This window comes from Tamandua tetradactyla, chromosome 14 (genome assembly GCF_023851605.1).
Source record: "Tamandua tetradactyla isolate mTamTet1 chromosome 14, mTamTet1.pri, whole genome shotgun sequence".
Taxonomy (NCBI): domain Eukaryota; kingdom Metazoa; phylum Chordata; class Mammalia; order Pilosa; family Myrmecophagidae; genus Tamandua; species Tamandua tetradactyla.
The window spans coordinates 84789685-84812374 of NC_135340.1; the positions used below are offsets into that span (position 1 = coordinate 84789685).

At 37.6% G+C, this 22690-nt stretch overlaps 2 protein-coding genes and 1 long non-coding RNA gene across 13 annotated transcripts in view; 2 read left to right on the top strand and 1 right to left on the bottom strand.

Moving 5' to 3' along the window:
• Nucleotides 1-2931: 2931 nt before the first annotated feature.
• On the top strand, nucleotides 2932-7882 carry C14H15orf61 (chromosome 14 C15orf61 homolog). Its single transcript, XM_077128312.1, has 2 exons — nucleotides 2932-3301; nucleotides 7656-7882. Exons 1-2 carry the CDS (start codon nucleotides 2956-2958, stop codon nucleotides 7781-7783), a joined length of 474 nt encoding a protein of 157 aa, XP_076984427.1. The 5' UTR covers nucleotides 2932-2955; the 3' UTR covers nucleotides 7784-7882.
• Nucleotides 7883-15104: 7222 nt separating this feature from the next.
• Nucleotides 15105-19089, bottom strand: LOC143655211 (uncharacterized). 2 transcript variants are annotated; one of them, XR_013162110.1, is made up of 3 exons: nucleotides 18878-19050; nucleotides 15543-15730; nucleotides 15105-15350 (listed from the first exon to the last, which is right to left on the bottom strand). It is a non-coding gene; the product is annotated as an uncharacterized LOC143655211 (long non-coding RNA). The 2 variants fall into 2 exon arrangements; XR_013162111.1 differs by lacking the exon at nucleotides 15105-15350 and having other exon boundaries at nucleotides 15514-15730; nucleotides 18878-19089.
• Nucleotides 19090-19769: 680 nt separating this feature from the next.
• MAP2K5 (mitogen-activated protein kinase kinase 5) overlaps nucleotides 19770-22690 on the top strand; it is a 318144-nt gene continuing 315223 nt past the window's right edge. For 6 of the 10 annotated variants that reach the window (XM_077128316.1, XM_077128317.1, XM_077128320.1 and 3 more), the window contains exon 1: nucleotides 19772-20628. In XM_077128316.1, the coding sequence (XP_076984431.1) occupies nucleotides 20494-20628 (135 nt within the window). In that variant the 5' untranslated portion in view covers nucleotides 19772-20493. Of the gene's footprint in view, nucleotides 20629-21523; nucleotides 21545-22690 lie in introns of those variants that run through there. The other 4 variants (XM_077128314.1, XM_077128319.1, XM_077128315.1 and 1 more) reach the window with 4 other exon arrangements.

A 22690-nucleotide genomic window follows, 5' to 3' on the forward strand; every position in this document is an offset into this window, starting at 1 on the left:
AAACCCTATAGCTCAGATGCAGCTTCATTCAGTGTTTTAACCTGATTACTTTACAATTAGGTATTATTGTGCTGTCCATTTTTGAGTTTTTGTATCTAGTCCTGTTACACCGTCTGTATCCCTTCAACTCCAATTGCCACCTTTTCACTCTTTTAATAGTGTCCTCTAATGACCAAAAGTTCTTAATTTTAATATAGCTCAATTTATCAATTTCATAGAACTCATATTTAACACATTCTGAAGATGACAATGTCCTAGGTGCCTCTGAAACAAAAACAAGAAGGCTAAGTCCCTTCCTCCTAGGAACACCATGAAATAGTCACACTAAATGCTGCACACAGTGTCATTCTATAGCTTTTCTAAGGTGTTCTTCCTAAAGGATATGCCATTTCTCTATGCTTCATGGAGAACTGAGTATTCATATATTTAATGCATTTAATTCTTAATTACTAGACAAGGGTTTTGGATTTCTTTTAATGTTGACAAAGTTTTTGAATGCCTACTTTAAAAACATCACTAAGCCCTTTGTTTTATGGTCATCAAATACTGGAACTGAAAAGAAAATCAAGCATCCGATCTAAAGTGGGGTTTTATGAGAAACTGTATAATTTCGAGTATGAAAGTGGTACAAAATAACCTCAAAGTCAGAAGGTATACCCAACTGTCATGTTCTCCATCTCTGTATCTTTAGGAGGGATAATATTTCACTCAAACACTTTTGAATATCTGAGAGTTATTCACCATTTTACAGCTTTCCTTAGAGGAGCTTCCTACTTTGGTATGAAAAAGAGAGGGAGGAAAGCTGGAGAGATTTGGGTTTGGGGAAATCCTTGGCACCAATAAAGTTTTAGCCTGCTTGACTTCCAAGAGAGCAGCTTCCAAAAGAAGTCCTTCAGTTCAGTAGAACTTTTCCTGAGCCTTCATGATGGAGTGAATGCAATGAACCCAATCTAAATATGTGCTTCTCTACATCACCGGTTTTAAAAATCCTATATGCCACAGAACCTAGGGTTCCTCAGGCATTCTTCAGGGGTTCAACAGATATTTGACTCAAAGTCACTAAAAATATATACTTTTAATAATACCATCTCCATGTGATAGATTCCATAATTTAACCTTTTTTAAACTGGTCGCACATTAACTTGAGGTTAAGTCATTTTAATGTAGGTTTCAGAGGGAACCACCTGTGACCATCTTTTGAATTGAAGTGTTTGCCCAGATTTCAAGATGAGTCATTCAAAAACCATCCCTCTTGGTATCTCTTTCTCTGGAGGGGTCGGGATTTCCTTGGCAGTGTTCAACCAAAACAAAAAGTACAGAAAAAAACTGGATGCTGAGGCCGCTATAACTGCCACTGTTCTCCATAACCCCCACTTAAAGATTTTGCAAGCATAAAACCACAGGTTCAGGAGGGCAGTAGCTGGCTGTGGCATCCTAAGTAAATAGCCCCCGCTGGTCTTGTCTGCGCCTTTGATGTCTGGTTCCCTCAGTTCCTGTCCATTTTCTGAGCCTGGTTCTCCAGACTTCCTCTTCATTATTTTAGCTACCCAGTTTCCTTCCAGTAAATTCCTTGTCTGCCAAAAACAAAACAAAACAGAAAACAGTAAACTGATCTCATAGTTTTGTTTTTATTATCTATAATGTTAATGCTAAAAATGTGAACTTGTAATAAACTTTAGTGATGAAACACGAGTTTTCATTTATTTTATTTGTTGGGGTCTGCGACAGATTTTGTTTCAAAAACGGCTCATGCTTTTTTTTTTTTTTAATTTTGAAAAGTGCAGTACTAAATCACTTCTGTGCCTCCTGTCTTGGTCTTGGCCTCCGTGTAGCTTCCCTTTTGCAAATTACATCACCTCTCCTCCTAAAATCTTTCTAAAATGTCTATCTAATACAGAATCCTCTAAAGTAAGGTTCAAATTCTTTGCATGGCTACAGGTCCCCCACGATTTGGCACATGACAGTGGGTGCTCAATAGATGTCTGTTAAATGAATCCATATAAATCAGGGAATATAACACACCATCCTACATCCCATTGGGGTTTCAACCACAATAACAGTAATTTTAGAAGGTGCTTACACATAATTATCTCATTTACATAAAGTGCTTTACACATACATCATTTCAGTTATGTATGGTTCCCCAACAAAAGATGAGCTGAGGACAAATAAAAGGAAATGCTTTCTTAGAAAGCAGGTGTGTATAAGCTATCTCAAAAGGTTGCCAAGTTTGGGAAAACATTTTCCTCAAAGTAATAGATTGATAATGGATCTTCTGATCTGGTATTTACCAGGCTCTTAGGAGGGAGATGGTGGTGTGGTGGTGCCTCTGGACGTCTGAGCACTGCACGGTATATATAGATATAATTTTTAATTTTTCAATATCTGGGACATATTTTAAACAGCCGACATAACGAGAATCTAAACACAAAAGTGCTCCGCGACTTCACGAGTCATCGCAGACCTTGGCTTTTAACTCGCTCTGACCCGCGCACTTTTCTGAGGACACCCGGAACTAGGCTTCACCTGAGTCCGGGGCTTGAAGAGACTTGAGTTAGGGGTCTGCCACTCACTAGGGTTAAGTTATGTAATTGCTTTAAACCTTTTCCTCAGACCCAAACTGATACGACCTCCCCCCGAATCCCTCCCCAGCCCCAGGGTTATTAATGAGCGCAGGAGATCATACGTGACAATTTAACTATCTGGTGTCCCTCAACCCGCGCGGGTCACTCTGCCCCCGCCCCGCGGGGCCTGTGTGCGCACGCGCCGCCGCGCCCCGGGGGGCTCTCGCGCACCCGCGCGGGGCCGGCTGGGTGTTCCCGGGGCTCGCTCCGGGGGCCGGGCATGCGCGCGCCCGCAGCCCCGCCCCCAGCGGCGCGCGCCCCTACGCCGGCCGCGGGCACGGGCCTGACTGCCTGGCGCCGCCGAGGGGCTGGGAACGCGGGCGAGGCGGAAATGGAGGCCTGGCGGAGGGCCCACGAGGCCGCGCTGCGGCTGCTGCTGGGCGGCCCCTGGGCCTCGGGCTCCGCCGCGGGCCCGAAGCCCCTCGCCTCGGAGGTGCTGACGCGGCATCTGCAGCAGCGGCGCCTGCCTCACTGGACCTCCTTCTGCGTGCCCTACAGCGCCGTCCGCAACGACCAGTTCGGCCTTTCGCATTTCAACTGGCCGGTGCAGGGCGCCAACTACCACGTCCTGCGAACCGGCTGCTTCCCCTTCATCAAGTACCACTGCTCCAAGGCGCCGTGGCAGGACCTGGCCCGGCAGAACCGCTTCTTCACGGCGCTCAAGGTCGTCAACCTCGGTGAGTGGCCAGGGCCGCGCCGACCCACCGACGCACGGCCCGCCGCGGGGCCCACGACGCGTGGAGAAACGCCCCACGGTCTGCCGCGTTCGCCGACAAACGGTATCTCCCAGGGCCCGAAACCCCGGCTCGGTCAGGCCGCGTCCCGGCCCCCCGCGCGCTGCCGCCCGCCGCACTTGGCGCCGGGCTGTTGGGTTTCCCAGACGCTGCCGGCCCGGGCCCCAGCCGCCCTGCAGGCTTCTCGGGCCCGGGCTGTGGCTTTGGCCCTTTGTATTCTCCACCCACGAGACGCTTGCCAGGATCGGAGTGTTGGCTACTCAGCTGGTTTCCCCCCCAAACCGGCCTGCGCCCACCTTGCATCACCTCTGGGGAAGGGGCGTTGCAGTCTCGCTGCCTGCCGCTGATGCTGGGGAGAGGCCGGTAGCGAGGAGGAGGTTGTACGGAAATGTCCCCACCGAAAAGTGGCTCTGAAGTTAAGAAATGGCTTGTAGCCTGGCAGAATTCGTCCCCATGGGCATCACTTTGTGGGTGGGCTTATAGTTACAAAATGGAAACTACTTTTGAGATGTCTTTGTTTTCTTTCTATGAAATCCCAGCAAGTTCACTCTTATTAAAAGCACTAAAGCTTTTCACCAGACATCCTAGGTTCTTCAGATGCTAGGCCCAGAAGATTCTGGCTCTGCCTCTTTAATATTCGTGTGGTTTCTGACGACATTGGTATCTATTTTGATAATGAGAATATTTACTCCTGGTGGATGTTTTACTTTGGCTTAGTGACGCAAGAGGCGTGAGCATTGGCATGGGTGTATCTTTTATAGGTTAGTGAAAAACAGAATCCTCAAGATGCTTTGAGCCTTTTAATCTAGAGTTCAGTAATCTCAAGTCTAAACATGGGAGCTGGAGGGTGTCACCCAACCCGTTTTTTAAGGCCGGAATTAAAGCAGCTAGGAGTAGTATTGCTATGTAATCTGATAGCTCATTAAATTTAAATATGGCATGTGAGTTTTTGTTTATAGCAGCACATATGTCAGTCATAAGATGTTTGAGTCATTGCTCCTTTAGGACTGTCCTGGAATCAACCAGTCCCATCTGGAGAAGATTATTTAGCAATGTGTAATCCTTAAAAATATATCTGTTAGTATTTGGCTGATGAGCATGCCTACTAATTTTGAGGTTGATAAGAAATTGAAGGGTATGGTGACTAAGAAAATACAATTGATAAGTATTTGACCAGGCTGGAGTGACTAGATTCAGGAACAAGTTTATTTTAGCGTTTTCAGAAGCAGAAGAAATCATTCTTCCCAAATGTAAGAATAGTTAAGGAGAAGTATAACAGATTTTTAGGTAAACCCTGAGCTGAACATGTTTTTTTTAAAAAGTTGTCATCATTTAAAACCTAACACTTTGTTTAAGAATGAAAATGATTGGGGAGTTATTTCTCTTTCAAATACAGATATTAAGAAATCTTAAAAAAAAAAAAGGGGGGCTACTCTGAACTAGCAGTTATATATATATATATATATATATATATATATATATATATATATATATATATATATATATATATATATAAAGAGTAGAAGAAAAGGTTGAAAAGTGATGTAATAGCCTTTATGGTAACTAACCCTATGTCTTCAGAAATTCTAAAAATCCTACTTAAATGGGAATAAGAGTTTTAAGTTAAAAAGGAGAACTATAATTCAAATTGGCTTATATTGATAAAGGGAGATTATTTTTTTCTGGACTTTTAAAAGAATGGTGTATTCACCAATTTGGTACTGTTTATTTTTGTTTGAAGGTAGGGAATGTAAATGAGATGATAGATTCATTTCCTTTTCTGTGGTACACATTTGCTGCTCTGGATCAAGTACATATTCTATTAATAAGAATACTTAAGATTTTATTCTCTTCTTCCCTTCCAAATTAGTAATTATCAGAGTAATTCATTTTTCCATTTTGTAAATAATAAAGATTCCTGTTTTGCCCATTTGTTCCCTTTTCTCCCACCCTCCTTTCAATAGAAGCTGACATTTTACTGATGGTTTATCAGACTGGGTATCCTGCTGGGAAGTAGATTGAGATTTAAGAAAAACAACTTACCATTGGAATGAATGGGTAATCGGAGACTTGCTAAGAAGTTCTAATTTTTTTTAAGTGCTTAATTTGACAGTGGTTTACCTACTGTTCAGCTGACTCAAAATGAATAATTATGCAGAGAACTGACTTTCAAATTCATTTTGATATTATAATATGTTTCATTTAGTTTGGGAAAAAATTAATTTTTCATGGGATTTTATAGACTTTAATGCATATGAACTACAGATAAAGATCTTTTTTTAAATGTATAAATGATACAGGTGGCAAGTCTTCCCATTTAGTATATTAGCCTGACTGCATTAATTAAATAGTTGGCAGTGGGGAAAAAGGAATAAAGAATTTCTGACTCCTATATCAAACTCCATCCCGTCTCTAACAGAATTTCTCATAATGATTCCTAATAAGAGACATAATGTTTCTTAATAAGAGACAATGTAGTTATTAAGCTAGTGGTCTTTGGTTAGTCTTCTATTTTAGCTGAAAAAGTATTATTTGTGTGATTTTTCAAAAGTATGACACTTTAAAGTATCAGTATTTTAACTGAATAATGGGATAAATACTGCAAAACAAGCAAAATTCTCAGTGTCACTGGCCATTCCTTTAATTTTTGTGCTTAGATTGGTTTTAAAAGGTTTATTTTAATATTTTATTCTCAGTATGTTTAGAAAATGTAATAATTGTTTTTCCTTACTCCATTGATTTTCAATTTTTGGTGTTGTGATACTGTGTTTTAAATATGTATTTTTATTACAACTAACTGTTCCCTCTATTCCTCCCTCATCTCTTCTGCCTGTCTTGTTCTTCTTTTGACTGATTCCCTCCAACCTCCCCCACTTACCTTTCTTCCTTTCCTTTAAATTATTCATAAATAGCTTGACGATGCTAGTTTTTGTTGGGGGTTTGTGACATTCCATTGAGGCATTTAGAGATTCTTTTGGGTATTACCAGGCCAAAGAAGGCTATATACTGTAAATGGTTTCCTAGGTAGTTCAGATTCCAGGGAATCTGTGATAGTGACAAACTGTGACCCAGTATATTCCTAAAAATAGAGAGGTGGGAGCCTGGATGAGCACCTTTCCCTCTTCTTGTTGCCAGCTAGTGATGCTTCTCCTGATGAATCTCTAGCATCACAGTGACTGAAATGGAGCTTTAGGGGAAAAGTACAAAGTAGACCAATACCCTCAAAAGGAGCATTAACACAGCAAATATACTCTTACAGAAAAATTAGAAAAAAATTAACAATATGATTAGTCCTGAACGTGTATTGGTTTCCCTATTATTAGAAAGAAATTTTCCAAATAGCCTGCTATCCTTTTAAATGATCAGTTTCTCCTTAGCACTCACGTGGAGACAGTACAATTAATCTTGTGCAGAGCATACAGTATTTGTTATGGATTCGTGTGCTGTGCATATGTTTTTTAATATATTAATAGTCAATGACTTTGAATAAGTGTATTAGGAATGAGAAGAATTGTGTCAATTTGTTTTGAGGCCAGTGTAGTATCAATGCATATGAATGTGTTTAATCCCTCTCTCTGGGTAGTATGTGTTTAGTTTCAGGTATCACAATTGGCAACTAATTCCAAGTATAACAGCAGAATCTTATGAAATGGAAATATTCCAAGGAGGAAAAATATGTTGGAGTCTATATACCTACTCCAAAAAGTTTGAAACTAGATTGTTGTTGAATCAGTTATAATAATACTGAGTATTTCTATCTCATGGCTATTATTACATTAAAATCTTCCTTTGAGTTAAATTTTACCTTAGGTTTTAAAAGGCAGCTATTTGACCCAGTTTAAGTTATATAAAAATTACTTTAGATATCAGTATTACTGTCTAACTTAAAGATAACATTGACCAAGTATTTAAGCTTAAGGCTATTAATCAGAAGCATGTACAACTAAATTAATAAATATTCTTTTGTTTGCATATTTGTACAAAGAATATAAAATTACTTTATGGTGATTTGAAGGTAATAAATTAATGATTGTAAAGTACTTTGAATTAAAATATATACCAGCCTCATCTGTAGTTTTGAAAGTCCGTGCCAGCAGTCACCATGTTCCACAAACATAGACGAAATTGAGCTCTCTTAAATAATCATAGAATAACTGTTGAGTAGTATTTTATAATTTTTATAACTTTATAATTTGTTGATATTGCAGAAATGAATTGTATGATTTGTACCATGACAAATATATGGATACAGATTTTTAAGTATTGATGTTTATAAATAAATTCATTTGCTTTCTAGGTATTCCAACATTATTATATGGACTTGGCTCCTGGTTATTTGCCAGAGTCACAGAGACTGTGCATACCAGTTATGGACCAATAACAGTTTATTTTCTAAATAAAGAAGATGAAGGTGCCATGTATTGAAATTGTGCATCGGAGAACATAAATACCAGTGGATTTTCTCTTGTGTATATGTACAATATTTATTTTTGATCCTTTAAAATAAAACTTTTGTAAACACTTTTTTCTTTCTACAGTGTCTGGTTCTTTAAGATGAAATCATTGCCCTCCACAGGTAAAGCTTTTCATACATTGTTATATATTGCATACTCTGTTCAGCCAATGGGAACTACAAGCACGTGACGCCAAATACAGTTTTTTCCTAGAGGTTAAATTACAGATAAAAAATAATTATAATATAAATTTCATAGTTAGGTATTAATAGTTTAAATCAGTTATTTAAAGAGAAAATACAGAGGCCCAAACAAAGGAGTAAAGAGAAAAGTCTTCCACATAACATTGGTAAAAGAAGTAGCAGCTACTGGGGATTATGGTAGAGATAATATTACATCATTGGGGAATTCAAAACTGATAAAAATTCAGATTGCAGTCTGAAACATAGACTGTGTAGCTGCTAAGATTTTAAATGAAAATGTTTTAAAGCCCTTTACCTGGATGATGGGTCAGGATGTAATGTTGAAACCTTGCTGCTTAAAGACTATAAAATCATATTACTTAAAAAAAATGCAATAATATCTCAGTGGTTAATGTAAATGCAGCACAGTGAATGGAATTAAGATTTACTGAGTTAAAATAGAATGCTGATAAAGCTGTAAGAACAATTAAGATCTTCTAGAAAGACTCAAAAAGATAAATTTGGTAACCATTTGTATGAGCATTTAGCTGAAATGGTACATATCATAGATTTAGAAAGTATGGGGAGTGGGCTGAAATTTTAAAGACCTTATGGCAATTTTGTATTAGGATTTTATTAAGTTAATTGCATTTTTGAAAGCAAAGTCATTAAAAAAAAATTTATCCTTGGGGGTAGTTACAAAATACCCAGACGAATGGTAAATCTCAGAAATTTGAAGTAATTTAGGGAGAATTAAGTAGAACTATTCAATTTCTAAACCAATGGGTGTTTAAGATTTATGATCTCTCCCATAAATACAAACATACATTATATATCAGTTTAATGTGTTGCTAGTATTCCACAACAGTTACACATTTATGCTGCAAAATTTCTTATAAAATTCAATCTAAACAACACTTGGGTGCTTACTTCTGGCAAGTCAGCAGAGAAAGTGAGTGGGAGTGATTGAGGTGAAAGCACCAGAACAATGAAGTAATACAAACTGGCTTCCTTGAAGGTAGTCATTTTAAATGAGCTACATAGAGTGAACTGTTCTTCAAATATATGTAGTGTTCACTTGTCTAAAAGCAATTCTAAATAACACTTTAATCAAAGAAGTACTTATGCCAATATATTTAGTCCAGAAGAATATACGTGACACTAGTTAAGTGAATCAGTTACACAAAGGAGATAGTGTTACATTAAGCTTCATTAATAATACAACTGACTATTAGCATTTTGCAAGGAAGGCTAGAACTGATTTCCTCCGTAATGGGCAAAGTTAAATAACTATAGCTCATAAGTTTTAAGTCAAATACTGCTCAGTCATTGCTATTGGTCTTGTCAATACTTGCTATAAAGGTTTGGTCCCAGCACAAGGCTGATAAAATAGTTTTTAATTACTAGACTATAAATAATAGCTTTTCAGTAGAATTGCACCTCTTTTCACACTGGCCTGTTTGATTTCTGATAATTTGTCCTGCCTGCTGACTCTGCTTACCTGTTTTTCAATAGCTACCAGTTAGTGTGACTTCTTGTCCATACGGTGATAGGTAAGTCTCCTTAGAGAACATCTTTGACAAACTACTCTATTGATCTCTGTAATTCTCTGCTGCTTGCAGCATTAAATAGAGCCTTGATTTCTTGTGATGTGCTCACTGTGTAACAATTAAGCAAATGTAATATTTTCTTGTATTACATGGAAATCAATAGACCTCTTGCTCTATGGAGTTGATCATGGTGAAGGATGAACTTAACGATGGCTAAGGGCATGGTTCAAATATTAAAATATCACTCATTGCACTTATTAAGTCATGCAGTGAAACTTTAGTCTGAAAAATAATCCCCACTGAACAGTAATGGTTTAAGATTTTTCTTTAAAGTAGGATATTACATTAAAGCATTGTGACCTAAAAGGGATAATGTATAAATGTTGGAAATTAGGAGCTTGATTTTATTTTTAGCATCAGTGCTATCTTACTTTTTGACCTCAGGCTAATAACTTTACTTCTTTGTGTCTTAGTTTTTTCTACTTCTAAGAAAAACAAAACAAGAATGTAACATGAATATGCCTGGGAGTAAACATTAGTTTTATATCAACGCAAAAGCTCTTTATGTATTTTTCAGTCTTCTCTATTCCATATATATAAAGGACTTCATTAATGTTTTCGAAAATAAGGTGAGGGAGGTCACATTGAAGACATTTTGTATGTGTCTGTGCATATGCCTGTTATTCCTAAATTGGCAAGGAGGTTTCCAAACAGATCCTGCCTTCTGGTTATCAGCTTTCTTGGTTGTGAAACAACCAAAGACATCTTTAATACCTACACTTATTTGATGGGATTTTGTCTTTAAAATAATCAAGGCAAAACTATTTTTAATGAAGATTTGTTTTTAATATAAAACCTTGCATCTCTTTCATAGTTCTTCTGTACAAATCAATTGTCAAGTACTAGAAGAAGTTTCTAGTCAAAACTCTTGGTTCCTTGTGTAAGTTGTGAACCATCATAAAAATGCAGTGACAGATTTGGGGACATGAAAGAGGTTGCTAATATAAAAATCCCTTGTTTCTCACTGCTGCTGTCTTAATGTACCAAATTGTGCCAATAGTTATTATATCTTTCATCACACATATTTGGTCACTAATTTGATATTTAGCTAGTAGTTGCCCTCAGTAAAAACTGAAACATTTTTAATTATTAAAAGCCATATGCATTTCTTCAAAAAATGTACATTTTACTTCATGACTTTTAAATTGACTGTCACTTGACAATATAAGCACAGAATATCTATAATTCTTTGTGAAATATCTCTTAATTCTATTAAAGAATGAATGATGTTTAAATACATGTGATGACATAAAAGCCAAGAATCTTGGTTTCACTTCACTTAAAAGCTAATGCAGATAACAGAAACCTTATCCTGAAGCTAGTGGATCAGATATCTACTTTTTTTCAACACTTGCCATTCAGTCAGCAGTGACATTTAGGGGCATCTTAACCTAAACAAGTACTTAGCATTACAACTCACCTGGGTCAACAGTCTAGGGTATCTGAGTTAAAATGTGTTACTGTAAATTAATGGAAAATGTAACTGCACTTTGCTGAAAGATCAATGTCCAATAAAGGCTGCATAATCAAATCTTGTTGCAATGATTGAGGTCTTTAATTGCCTTTTCAAAGATAAGGTGGTAATCAACATAGTTTTAACTGATCTTTTTTACTAGTTCAATTACATGCTAATGACTAGTGCCAAGTCAGAATCTTTAACTACTTATACTTATTAAATCTTATGTTAGTAATGAAAAATTACTTAAACTACATAATCAATAGAACACAAATAATTACTATATTTCACTTTTATACCATTTTATGTGCTCAACAAAAATTTCACAAGAGCTTTCCTAACAATAAGGTGTTATTAGCAGTGACCACATACCACAGAGCATTTTGTAATATAAATTGGAGATCAGATATTGAAAGCATTTTTTTCTTTTAATGAAAATGTGGCTTAAAATAGTTCATACTAACACAGGTTTGGCAGCAATCTACTTCTCAGAAATCTGTTCTGCTAATTGAGTGTACTAAAACAACTTGCATGAAATAAGTATAAATTGTTTTTACTAAGTATATTTCTAAAACTTCAGTTAGCGTTCTAGTAAAGAAACTTTGATTTCACATACAGTTTATAAAATTCTGCATTTTGGGAAAAGATAAAAGTAAAAGCAAGCAACAGCAAAAAAATGCAGATAAACTGGACTTCATTAAAATTGGACTTCAACACACCTTGTGTGTCAAAGGACACTATCAAGAAAGTAAAAAGAAAACCCACAGAATGGGAGAAAATATTTGTAAATATATTTGTTAAGGGTTAGTATCCAGAACATATAAGGACATTATTAAAACTCATGATAAGACTAACCCAATTGAAAAATGGATTTGAACAGACATTTCTCTAAAGAAGATATACAAATGACTATTAAGCACATGAAAAGATGTTCACATCATCAATAATTAGGGAGATGGAAACCACAATGAGATACCACTTCACATCCACTAGGATGGCTATAATAAAAAAGATAATAGCAAGTGTTGGAGGGGATGTGGAGAAAGTGGAGCTCTCATACACTGCTATGGGGAATGTAAAATGGTACACTGCACCATATAACCGTAATTCTATAAGACCTAGCAATTCTGCTTCTAGGTGTAGACCCAAGAGAATTCAAGACATCTCCGCACAAGCACTTATACATGAATATGCATACCAGCATTATTCAGACTTAACAAAAGTGGAAACAACTCAATGCCATTAATTGATGAATGAATAAATGTGACACAGTAACACAATGGAATATTATTTAGAAAAAAAAAAGAAATGACGTACTGATATGTGCTACAGCATGGATGAAACATGAAAACATGCTAAATCAAAGAAGACAGTCACAAAAGACCACATATTATATGATTCGATTAATATGAAATGTCCTGAATAGGTAAATCCATAGAGACAGAAAGTAGATTAGTGATTGTCTAGTGCTCAGGAGGTTAGGGGGAAATGGGGAGTAGCCCTTAATAGTTTCAGTCTATAGTAGGTAGGGGGTTTATTTTTAGGATTATGAAATTGGTCTGAAATTGATAGTGGTGGTGCTTGCACTACTCTGAATATATTTTAAAAAAAACATTGAATTGTACACTTCAATGGGCGAATTGTATGGTAAGTGAATTTCATCTCAATAAGCTTGTTAAAAATTAATAAAGGAGTCAATATTACTGTGATAAAATACAATTGCATGATGACTATAGAAAATAACTGAGTTTAGAAAAATGTTAGCAATTAAACAAACGTCAATTTAATACCATTTTACATATTGTAGTGTTGGAATTTTTAAAATTTTAGTTAAGAAACCTAGTTATAATTAAGCAGATGAAATCTCATTTGGGATCATTTTTAATAGCATTAAGAAAAGGATATACTTAGTGTGAGATAATTTAAGATAAGACCAAAGTTAAAGCATGTAAAAGGTTAGCAAATGAAAACACCCTCTTTTAGATCCTAGTTACTGGATAAATAATATAAGCTACTACTCGTATGAGGTTTTATATAGTATTGCTTATAGCTATTTTAGTTGCATTTATATCATTTTAAATACAGTTTATGAACATTGTACTACTCCATTATATTATTATTTATTTTCAGTGATATTTATAGTATCAATTTAAAAGCTGTAAAACTTCATGAAAAGTAGTTTAAACACAAGGATTTTGATAAACAAAAGCATTCAGTCTTGAAAATCAAATCTTGGAAGCTGTACTTCTTAAAGAAGATTTGAAGTTTTTTGTTGTTAGTATTTTTAGTTAACCTAAATACATAAATCTATTTGAATTCATCTTATGAAAAGAGATATGCCATTAGATATATGATCATTATATGCTTTAGTGATTCATGGACCTTGTTAACATACATGCTTTGTAATGTATGAATTATTTAGTAAGAAAAATCACAATAATTTTGTTGTTACTCAAAAATTTATGGGTTAGCAGAAACAATTATGCAGCCCCTGAAGCTGGTATGTTAAGGTAGCATCATTAACACTACGAGTATGATTTTTTTAGTAGTTACTTGACATAACCTTTACTGCTTCTGCTAGAATTTATCAATAATTTTATAATAATCTGTCTGTAAACAGAATACTGAATTTATTATCCACAAAGTGATTCATTTGTCTCTATTTTCATATAAGTGCATAATTTAAAGTCAGACCTGAAAAGTTGTCTTACCCTAAAGGAAGAAAATAAAAATATATAAAATCACAATTAATATTCTAATAAATATATATAAATTTAAAACTCTAATGGAGGCAGATTTTTTTAGTTCAAGAAATATAAATGTTTAAATATTGGATGAAAACAATTCATGGGGGTAGGAGATTATCTAACAGCCTTTCTTTATACATGATATGAAGGACCTTAGTGTGAGATTTGTCAAAATTTTAGTTTCTTATGCTTTCAAAGATCCAAATTTATAAAATGAAGGAACCAAGAATTTGAAAGTTTGAATAAAAATTTAAATAGTGTCACTTTATTTTAGATCACATTTAAAAATCAATTTAATTCAAGAAACACGTTTTGCATAGATCATGTTGAAGGCATTTAGTAATTTTACTTTCCAACAAAACCTGGAAATTCTGAATCTACATAAAGGGTCCATTTAAGCCATACTGAAAAAGACTGCTACTGTACACAACTGGATAAGAAGCATGTATTACTAATCTTTGTATTTCCAGCACTTACCATCTATTGAAGGCTTTATGTCGAATGAATATGTGGGGCTTCCAAATTAAAAAGAAAACTTGCCTTTTTAAACATAAAATGAAAGGTTACTTGCATTGTAGAGCATATGGATTCTTTACAAGAACAGCAACAAGTTTTGACATGTTGTCTCATGTAATGAATTAACTTATTGAGTGAGTACACTGTTTAATGTATTCTGAAAAATAAGAGATTGGAATCTTTGGAATTATGCTTTTGAGGCATTTCAAAGGGTAACATGTAATATTACCACACAGGAATATTGCTCTTTTAAAGTAAACCTTAGACATATAGAAGTAAATGAAATGAAACATTAAACAAAAAGTACTGGGATTAAACAAAGTGCTGGGATCAGTTAGACTTATTATTTTTAAATAGAACTAGAAACAATGTCTAAGTATCTAGGAGGAAGAAAGAAGAACATTTAATTGAGTTGTCAAAAAGTGAAATGTGTAAGTTACCACATGAAACAGCAAGTTCTCTGTTATTGGAGAGGCTGAGAGTTTTACATGACAATCTTTAGATATATGTGGATAGAATTCTTGAGTTGGGCAGGGAATTATTTGGTGATTTAGTTAAATTCCCTTTAATTCTGAAATTTTATTATCATTCTTTCATGCCTATGTTTGATTCCTAATTATGCTATTTAGTTTATTTACTGCTTTTTTACCATGTGTGGAATACAAAGGACCCTGTTTTGAAGACAAAAGATGTGGTTTAAATTCTTGCTCGTCCATTACTGGTTGAATAACTTCGAGAAAAATTAGAGCTTTTTAAGTCTTAGTGTCTTCATCTATACAGTAAGGAGATTGTCTAACACATACAAAGATGGCTTTTACTTGTGCCAGGTTCTAGTCTGAGCACATTACATATATTAACTCACTTAATCCTCTTATAACCACCCTATGAGGTCAGCAGTGTTCATATGCCCATTTTTCTTAGCTGTGGGATCCAAGAGTTCTCGTGCAAAGTCACACACGGCGAGTGCTACTCTAATCCTGCAGGCTGACCACAGAGCCCATGCTTTCGCCACCATTGTACACGTGTCCTGCAGAAGCACAGCATAATGATGTCAGATAAAGGAAGGAGAAAAATTTTGCAAGCTGTATAGTGCCAAGAAAATGTGTTACATTTTATTACTGTTACTACTACTACATATAGAGAATTTAATGCAGATATATTTAAACAATAAGACAGAAAAACAGTTTAGATGATTTGTAGGAACACAGGTCTATTTTACCTAATGGAAACTGTGTTTTGTAGAATTGTCTAATGGCACTTAGTGAATCACTTAGTGAATTAGTTCATTTTACTGCACTTGAAATCCACACTAACTGGCACATAGTAGGTCCTCCATGAATAGCTGTTGACCTGCTATTTCTGCTTCTGTATGAGTGCTGGGATTGTTCTCAGTGTTCCTTTCCATTCCTGTCAAAACAGAAGAGAGAAAATATTCCTGTAATACTTACAGGAGTCTATGTTCATTTTTATTCATGTTTCTTCATATTTATTAAACTAATGGATATTTAGCAACATGAGAAAATATTTATGTTCATTGTTCTGCTATTATTGTTATTATAAATATCTTTTTTAGACATTACTGCTGGTGTGTAAAAATGCAATTTACTTTTTAAAACAGCTTTTAATTTTGGAATAATTTTATATTTGCAGAAAACTTGCAAAGACATTACAGGGAGGGCCCATAAACCCTTCACCCAGATTCCCCTAATATTAATGCCTTGCCTAACCACTGCACATTTGTCAAAAATAAGAGGTTAACATTGATATAATACTACTAACTAAACTGTAGACTTTATTTGGATTACACCTGTTATTCCACTAATATCCTTTTCCATCCCAGGATCCAAACCAGGCTACCATACTGTATTTAGTCGTCATATTTCCTTAGTTTCCTCAAATCTGTGATTGTTTCCCAGACTTTCCTTGTTATTGTTGTTTTTGTTTTTTTCCATGGCCTTGTTAGTTTTGAGGAGGGCTGATCAGGTATTTTATAAAATATTTCTCAATTTGTGTTTGTCTAATGGCATCTCATGATGAGATTGGGGTTAAGGGTTTTGGGGAGGAATACAAGAGGTTGTCATGCAGGTCAGCCACCCTACTCATTGCATCAGATCAGAGAGTTCATGATATCAGCATTCTGGTGATGCTAAACTTGATGATTTGGTTAAGATGATGTCTGCCAGGTTTCTCTGTTGTAAAGTTACCATTTTTCCCTTTCCATATTCTATTCTCTTTTATGCTTTTTTTTCTTTTTTCTTTTTTTGCACGGGCAGGCACCGGGAATCAAATCTGGGTCTCTGGCATGACAGGCAAGAATTCTGCCACTACTACCGTCACACTTCCCTCTCTTCCTATCCTTTTAAATTAAAAATTAGTCAACAAGCATTTGTTATATGCAAAGGCCCACACTAAAGGTGACAGGTGGAATTCTCAAACAGAAGTTGATCAATATTTGTTATAAAATTTGCTCAAGGAAAGGCAAATGAACAAGTGAGGCTCGGGGCAGGCACTAGATACACACAGAAGTTACATTCCTATCACTAGATCCACTTTGCCTTCAAAATGTATTCGTTCATTCAACAATTATTTATTCATTCGTTCAACAGTAGTACCAATGTGCCATGTGAATGCTTAGGTATCAGGGATATAGCAGTGAATTAAACATATATAATGCCTTTCCATCAACAGCTTATAGTCTGCTAAGTGAGGAGACAAAATAGTGAGTAAAACATGTGGTATGTTAGATAGTGGTAAATGCTAAGAGAAAAAATAAATTAGGAAAGGGGATTAGAAATTGCACACACGTGTATGCTTGTATCAAGGGGTGAAGCTGGTTTGCAACTTTAGATAGTATACTAAGGGAAGGCCTCAGCAAGGAGGTGACATTTGAGTCAAGACCTGCAGAAAGTGAGAGAAAACCATGTGGATATCTAAAGTAAGAGCAGTCTAGATAGAGGAATTGATAAATGCAAAAACCCTGAGGTGGGATGGCTGACATGTTCAAGAACAGGGAGACGGAGACTGGTGGCCATGACGGAGAGTAATAGAAGTTGGAGAGTTCTGTGGAAGTAGGGGGCATAAGAAGTAGAATTTTGTAGTCCAAGAAAAGGAAGTTGGCTTTTCCCTTGCACAAGATAGAAAATCATATTGAGCCAAAGGAGTGATTTGAGCTGATTCTGGTAATTAGGTTGAGAACAGACTGTTGGTAGCATGGGTAAGGGATTTGTAGGGGAAGATTAGAAGAAAAATATGATAGTTTGGATTGGGGTAGTACTAAAGGTAGTGAGAATGGGTCAGACTCTGGTTAAGGATTTTAGATTGAGAGCAAAGTATTGAGGAGATGAAAAAATTCTCTGAATTTAAATAGTAAAATGTAATTTTCCTTTTTTAAAAATACACTTTACACTTAACTTTTCAGAAACGTGTCCCTCTTCAGGTAAGTTTAGCAGTTAATAGAGTCAATATCAGTCAGTTTTCATATTCCTTAGTGTTATTACACTGCTGATTGGCATTATTTTCATCTCCCTTCTGATTCACTTTGCTTAGCATTCACCACTATCTAACATAAGTTTTACTCATTTGTTTTTCTGTCTCCACCAGCAGGATATAACTCCATGAAGGGAGAGACTTTTATTGAGACATTTCTCAGGTAGGAAAAGTATAAGAAAGCACAGGTCTTTTACTACAGTAAATCTGCTTTATGGTTACCATAGTAAATTTGCTTTATGGTTCCTGTACTACCTCAGCCAGTCCCTGAGTAACTTTTCTGACTTATACCTATTATTCCATATCTATATATATCTATATAGATATATATACACACTTAAATGCATTATATGTTAGTATTTATGAACTAGATCAAAAGTCTTAAGATTACACATAACTTTAATATTGAAAATTAAATATAGATTAAAATAAAGATATCAGAAAGTGATATTTTATCATTTATGATCCCGAATGGAATCTTATCTGTGTCCATAATGTTTCTGGCAATGAGAGCTCTAGTTTTCTGAAATATCCTTCCAAAACCATCAAGGTTAAGATTTCTCACTATATAAAAGCCACGAAGAACTGAAGTGTGATTACATAGGGCTCTGTAAATATTAGGAAAGAGCTGAGTTTGCCATTAGTGTAAGAAAAACTTCAGACTACGTATGCAAATTTGGCAAATCAAGTTAGTTTTCTCCATGGTACTATCAATAAAAAAGACATTTTAATAAATCATAGTTTCATGAGAAATTTCCATTTTGTGGTCTATTTTCTCAAATAATAGAAAATGAATCTTCAATAAAACATACCTGGGGACACTGGACAAAGGTTTATTTTTCACAGGACTGAAACGTGGTTGGAAAGGGGCAATTCCTAAGAATATCTGGAGGATCTGACTAAATGAATATTGTAAAAATCTATTAATTTACAATAACTGAAAGATCATTTATCTCCTACACTGGCCTTTCAAATTAAATATAAAAGAAGCTCAGGCAGAAAAAATATGCAGAATTTTTTTTGGAACTACACTGAAACTGACCAACATTTTAATTAGTTTTCTCTCACCTTAATCAGCTGATTGTTAGAGTGGAATTCGGCACTCCTCCCCCCCCCCCACGAGTTTATTCAAAATTCATCCCCCAAAAGTAAAGCGAAAGAGGACGAATCTACGCGTTGCAGTTTGCAAGCAAACTTCTGTGCAGGCACCTTAGATCATCAAGACTATGCACTTAAAATTATTAGGTAACAAAGTATTTAACCAAGGGCTATTGCCACTGCCGTGATATCACCGATTGCGTAAGCATTGCAGTCTAGTAGAAAATTTATGGACTAGACAGGGTATTTTTGCAACGGTTTAATAACAGAGGATGATCCCACTACTGCAGCTGACCCCAGGCAGTTAAACTCTTCACTGAATTTCTTTATGGCTGCTTCTAAATAAGGGGCTAGTTGTTATTTCAGGGCAATCGTGGGGGAAAGAACCTCCCTGAAAAAAATCCACATAGGCTCTGCTGATGTGGGAAAATGATCATTTTCCTCTGGACCTGTGACTTGGAGAAGAAAAAGAAAAGACAATTATTTATTGAGTGCTTGCTTTGCTCTTGCTGATCTGATGCAGACCCCACTACGAATATTTAGGTGCAACAGGGACCAACGGGAGCTGCAGCCCTGTCTTTCGGTGGCTTCTGCAAAAGCACACAGGACACAACTTTAAGCCATAAATTTTGGTTGACTCCAGCCCTGGTTCCGTTTCCTCCTTCGTTTGTTAGATTTTTCACCTCGCAGACTTCAACAAGGGTCGGGAAAGGAAACGGCCGTCACCGGCTCCCGCCTGGGCGCTCCTTGGCGACCAAGGTCCAGCCTGCGCGTAGGAGCCGACCCCTCCCCAAGCCCCGCGCCGCGCGCCCGCCCCTCGAGTCCCGCCCGCCGAGGGTGCTGAGGCGGGACCGGCCGGGAGCTGCCCTCTTCCAACATGGCGCCGCAGGAGGCGGGCCCCGCTCGTGGGTTCCCGGGGTTCCGGCGCCGTGAGTTTTGGTTCCGGAGTAACAGTGCCCTCGCCGCCGCCTTCCTCCTGCTCCCGCCGCCGCCGCCCCTGTGACGCGCGGCTTCGGGCGGCCGGGGCTGAAGCCCCTCGGGTCGGCCCTTCCGGCTCGCGGGGAGGCGGAGGACTTGCTGCCTGAGCGCCCCGCCGAGGCCCTCTCGGCCTTTTCGCGGTCCGAGGCTCCGGGGCTCCTTCCGGGCAGCCTCGTCCTCGGTTTTCCCCAGTCCGGGACCGTCCCCTCGTCTACTGAGGAGGACTGGACACCTGATGCTGTCTCTTCCCCTGCCGGGGTCCTCGCTCTGCTGTCTCCTCACCCCCACACTGCAGAGGGCTTCTCGATCCCGTTTTGCTCCCTTCTCCAACTCCAGAACCTTCTGAACTCCTAGTTCCTTCTGTTCCCTGCCTCCTTCAGTGCCCAGCCTCTCGGGGAGGGGAGATCCCAGGTAGCCAGTTCCTGCCTCGGTCTGCAGGTCCCTCCCTGACTGTCCTCCTCGCTTCACTCCCCTCCCCCCTCCAGACCCCCCTTCGCATTCTCTGTCCTCTTCCCCTCACTCCCCTCATCCCTTTTCTTGGAGCTTCTGCCCAAACCGCGGGTCAGTGCGCACCCCCTCCTCCAGGATGTGAACCCCTTTCATCTGTAATGCTGTGGCTGGCCCTTGGCCCCTTCCCTGCCATGGAGAACCAGGTGCTTGTGATTCGCATCAAGATTCCAAATAGTGGCGCGGTGGACTGGACAGTGCACTCTGGGCCGCAGTTACTCTTCAGGGATGTGCTGGTGAGTGGTCATCCCATGTCCAAATCCCAGCGAGGGCACTCAGGGACGTGGGGGGGTAGTCAGCACCTCGATTGCTGAATCTTTCCCTGGTGGCCTAAACTAATGGCCAGGGTTGCTGCTGGCCTCCTTTGGGGGCAGCTTTATTGCTTCAAGCACAAGCCAAAGACAGTGTCAAAGAGTGAAACCTGCAAGGCCCTGGGGAAATAGAGATGAGACAGGCAGAACCCCGGCCCCCAAGGTGTTCACAGCCTAATCTGGGGCATACACATAGAAGCAACCAACTGAGATACAAAAAGCTGAGTCTACAAGAGAGGGTTTCCCAGGCGTGCCTCTGGCCAGATTCTAGGCATGTCTTTCTGCTGAGTTCAGTGAACGTGATGACCCATGGAAAAGGAAAACAAGGGTAACTTGACCATGTTTCAGCAAATCGAAGACATCATTCATTGTAAGACATACCTTTATCTTATGTACCATTAGAAAAGAGAAAATACTGCCCATTAAACTAGTTCACACCATTCATTGTTAAAAAAAGGTCCAATTTCAGAGATGTTGAATTAGGAGGGAAACGTGCATCTTAGAATCGATGATACCTTTCAGGATACTCAGAATGTATTTCAAATTAATTCCTGGAATGTTAGAGCAAAGTGTAACCTTGGAGGTAACCTGTTCAGCTCACTTAACTTTTGGCAGATGATTACTATGGATATGTGAGGTGAAATGGCTCTTCCGAAGCTGGGGAGTGGGAGTCAGTACCAGAACTCAGATTTCTTTACTTTTGCTTTGTATTTTCTTCCATTTGCTATAGTGCCACTTCTCATCTTTCTGGCATTCACTTGAAATAGGGTGCATTTTGCCCATCTTATATATTGAATAACTGAGGCACAGAAGGCAGAACTGACTTACCAGGAAGCACATTGTGAGTAGCAGATCTATAGTGGAATTTTACTGTTAGATAAAATGGGGCTGGATTACGGGTTCTTGGAAGAAGGAAGATTTGTGATGTGATTTTTTTTCTTTATCAGAAGAGTTGTGAATTTACAGTACAATCATGCATGAACTACAGGATTCCTGAACATCACCCTACCAACTACAGTTTGCATTGGCAAGGAACATTTGTTACAATTCGTAGCACATTTTTTTTCTTTTTTTACATATAGCGGTTACAAATGACTCAGTTAACACAAGATAACTACAGTAACAATAAACCTGCTGTAGTCAGGTGTTACCATCCCCGCTTGTTTTTGTTCACTCATCAGTCTTGATTGGGACAATGACCACTCTGGCTGCTTTAAGCTACAGAGGTACTTATGTATTACGGGCAGAGGAATGGAATTATTTTGCCTGCCAATACAGTTATGACCCCATTTTACACAAGAGTAAACTAAAGACAATTACTCAACTAGTGAGTGGTATAGCCAGGACGCAACCTTAGCAGTTTGGCTCCAGAGTCCTGCTCTCTCATCCTTTATACTGTACTACATACTGCCGGTGTGTAGATTTTAGTCCAGACTCACACTACAATTCCCATTTACCTGTCAATAAAAACTTTTTACCTGGAATGTATAGGAAGGATTTTTTAAAAAATTTATTTATTAATTAAAAAAATTTAACAAACGAGCCAAAACATTGACATATATAATCAGTAATTCACAATATCATCACTTAGTTGCATATTCATCATTTCCTAGAACATTTGCATCAATTCAGAAAAAGAAATAAAAAGACAACAGAAAAAGAAAGAAAACGAAAACAGAAAAAAAAAAGATTATACATACCGTACCCCTTGCTCCTCGCTTTCATTAGCATTTCAAACTAAATTTATTTTAACATTTGTTCCCCCTATTATTTATTTTTATTCCATATGTTCTACTCATCTGTTGACAAGGTAGATAAAAGGAGCATCAGACACAAGGTTTTCACAATCACACAGTCACACTGTGACAGCTGTATCATTATTCAATCATCCTCAGAAACATGGCTACTGGAACACAGCTCTACATTTTCAGGCAGTTCCCTCCAGCCTCTCCGTTACATCTTGAATAACAAGGTGATATCTACTTAA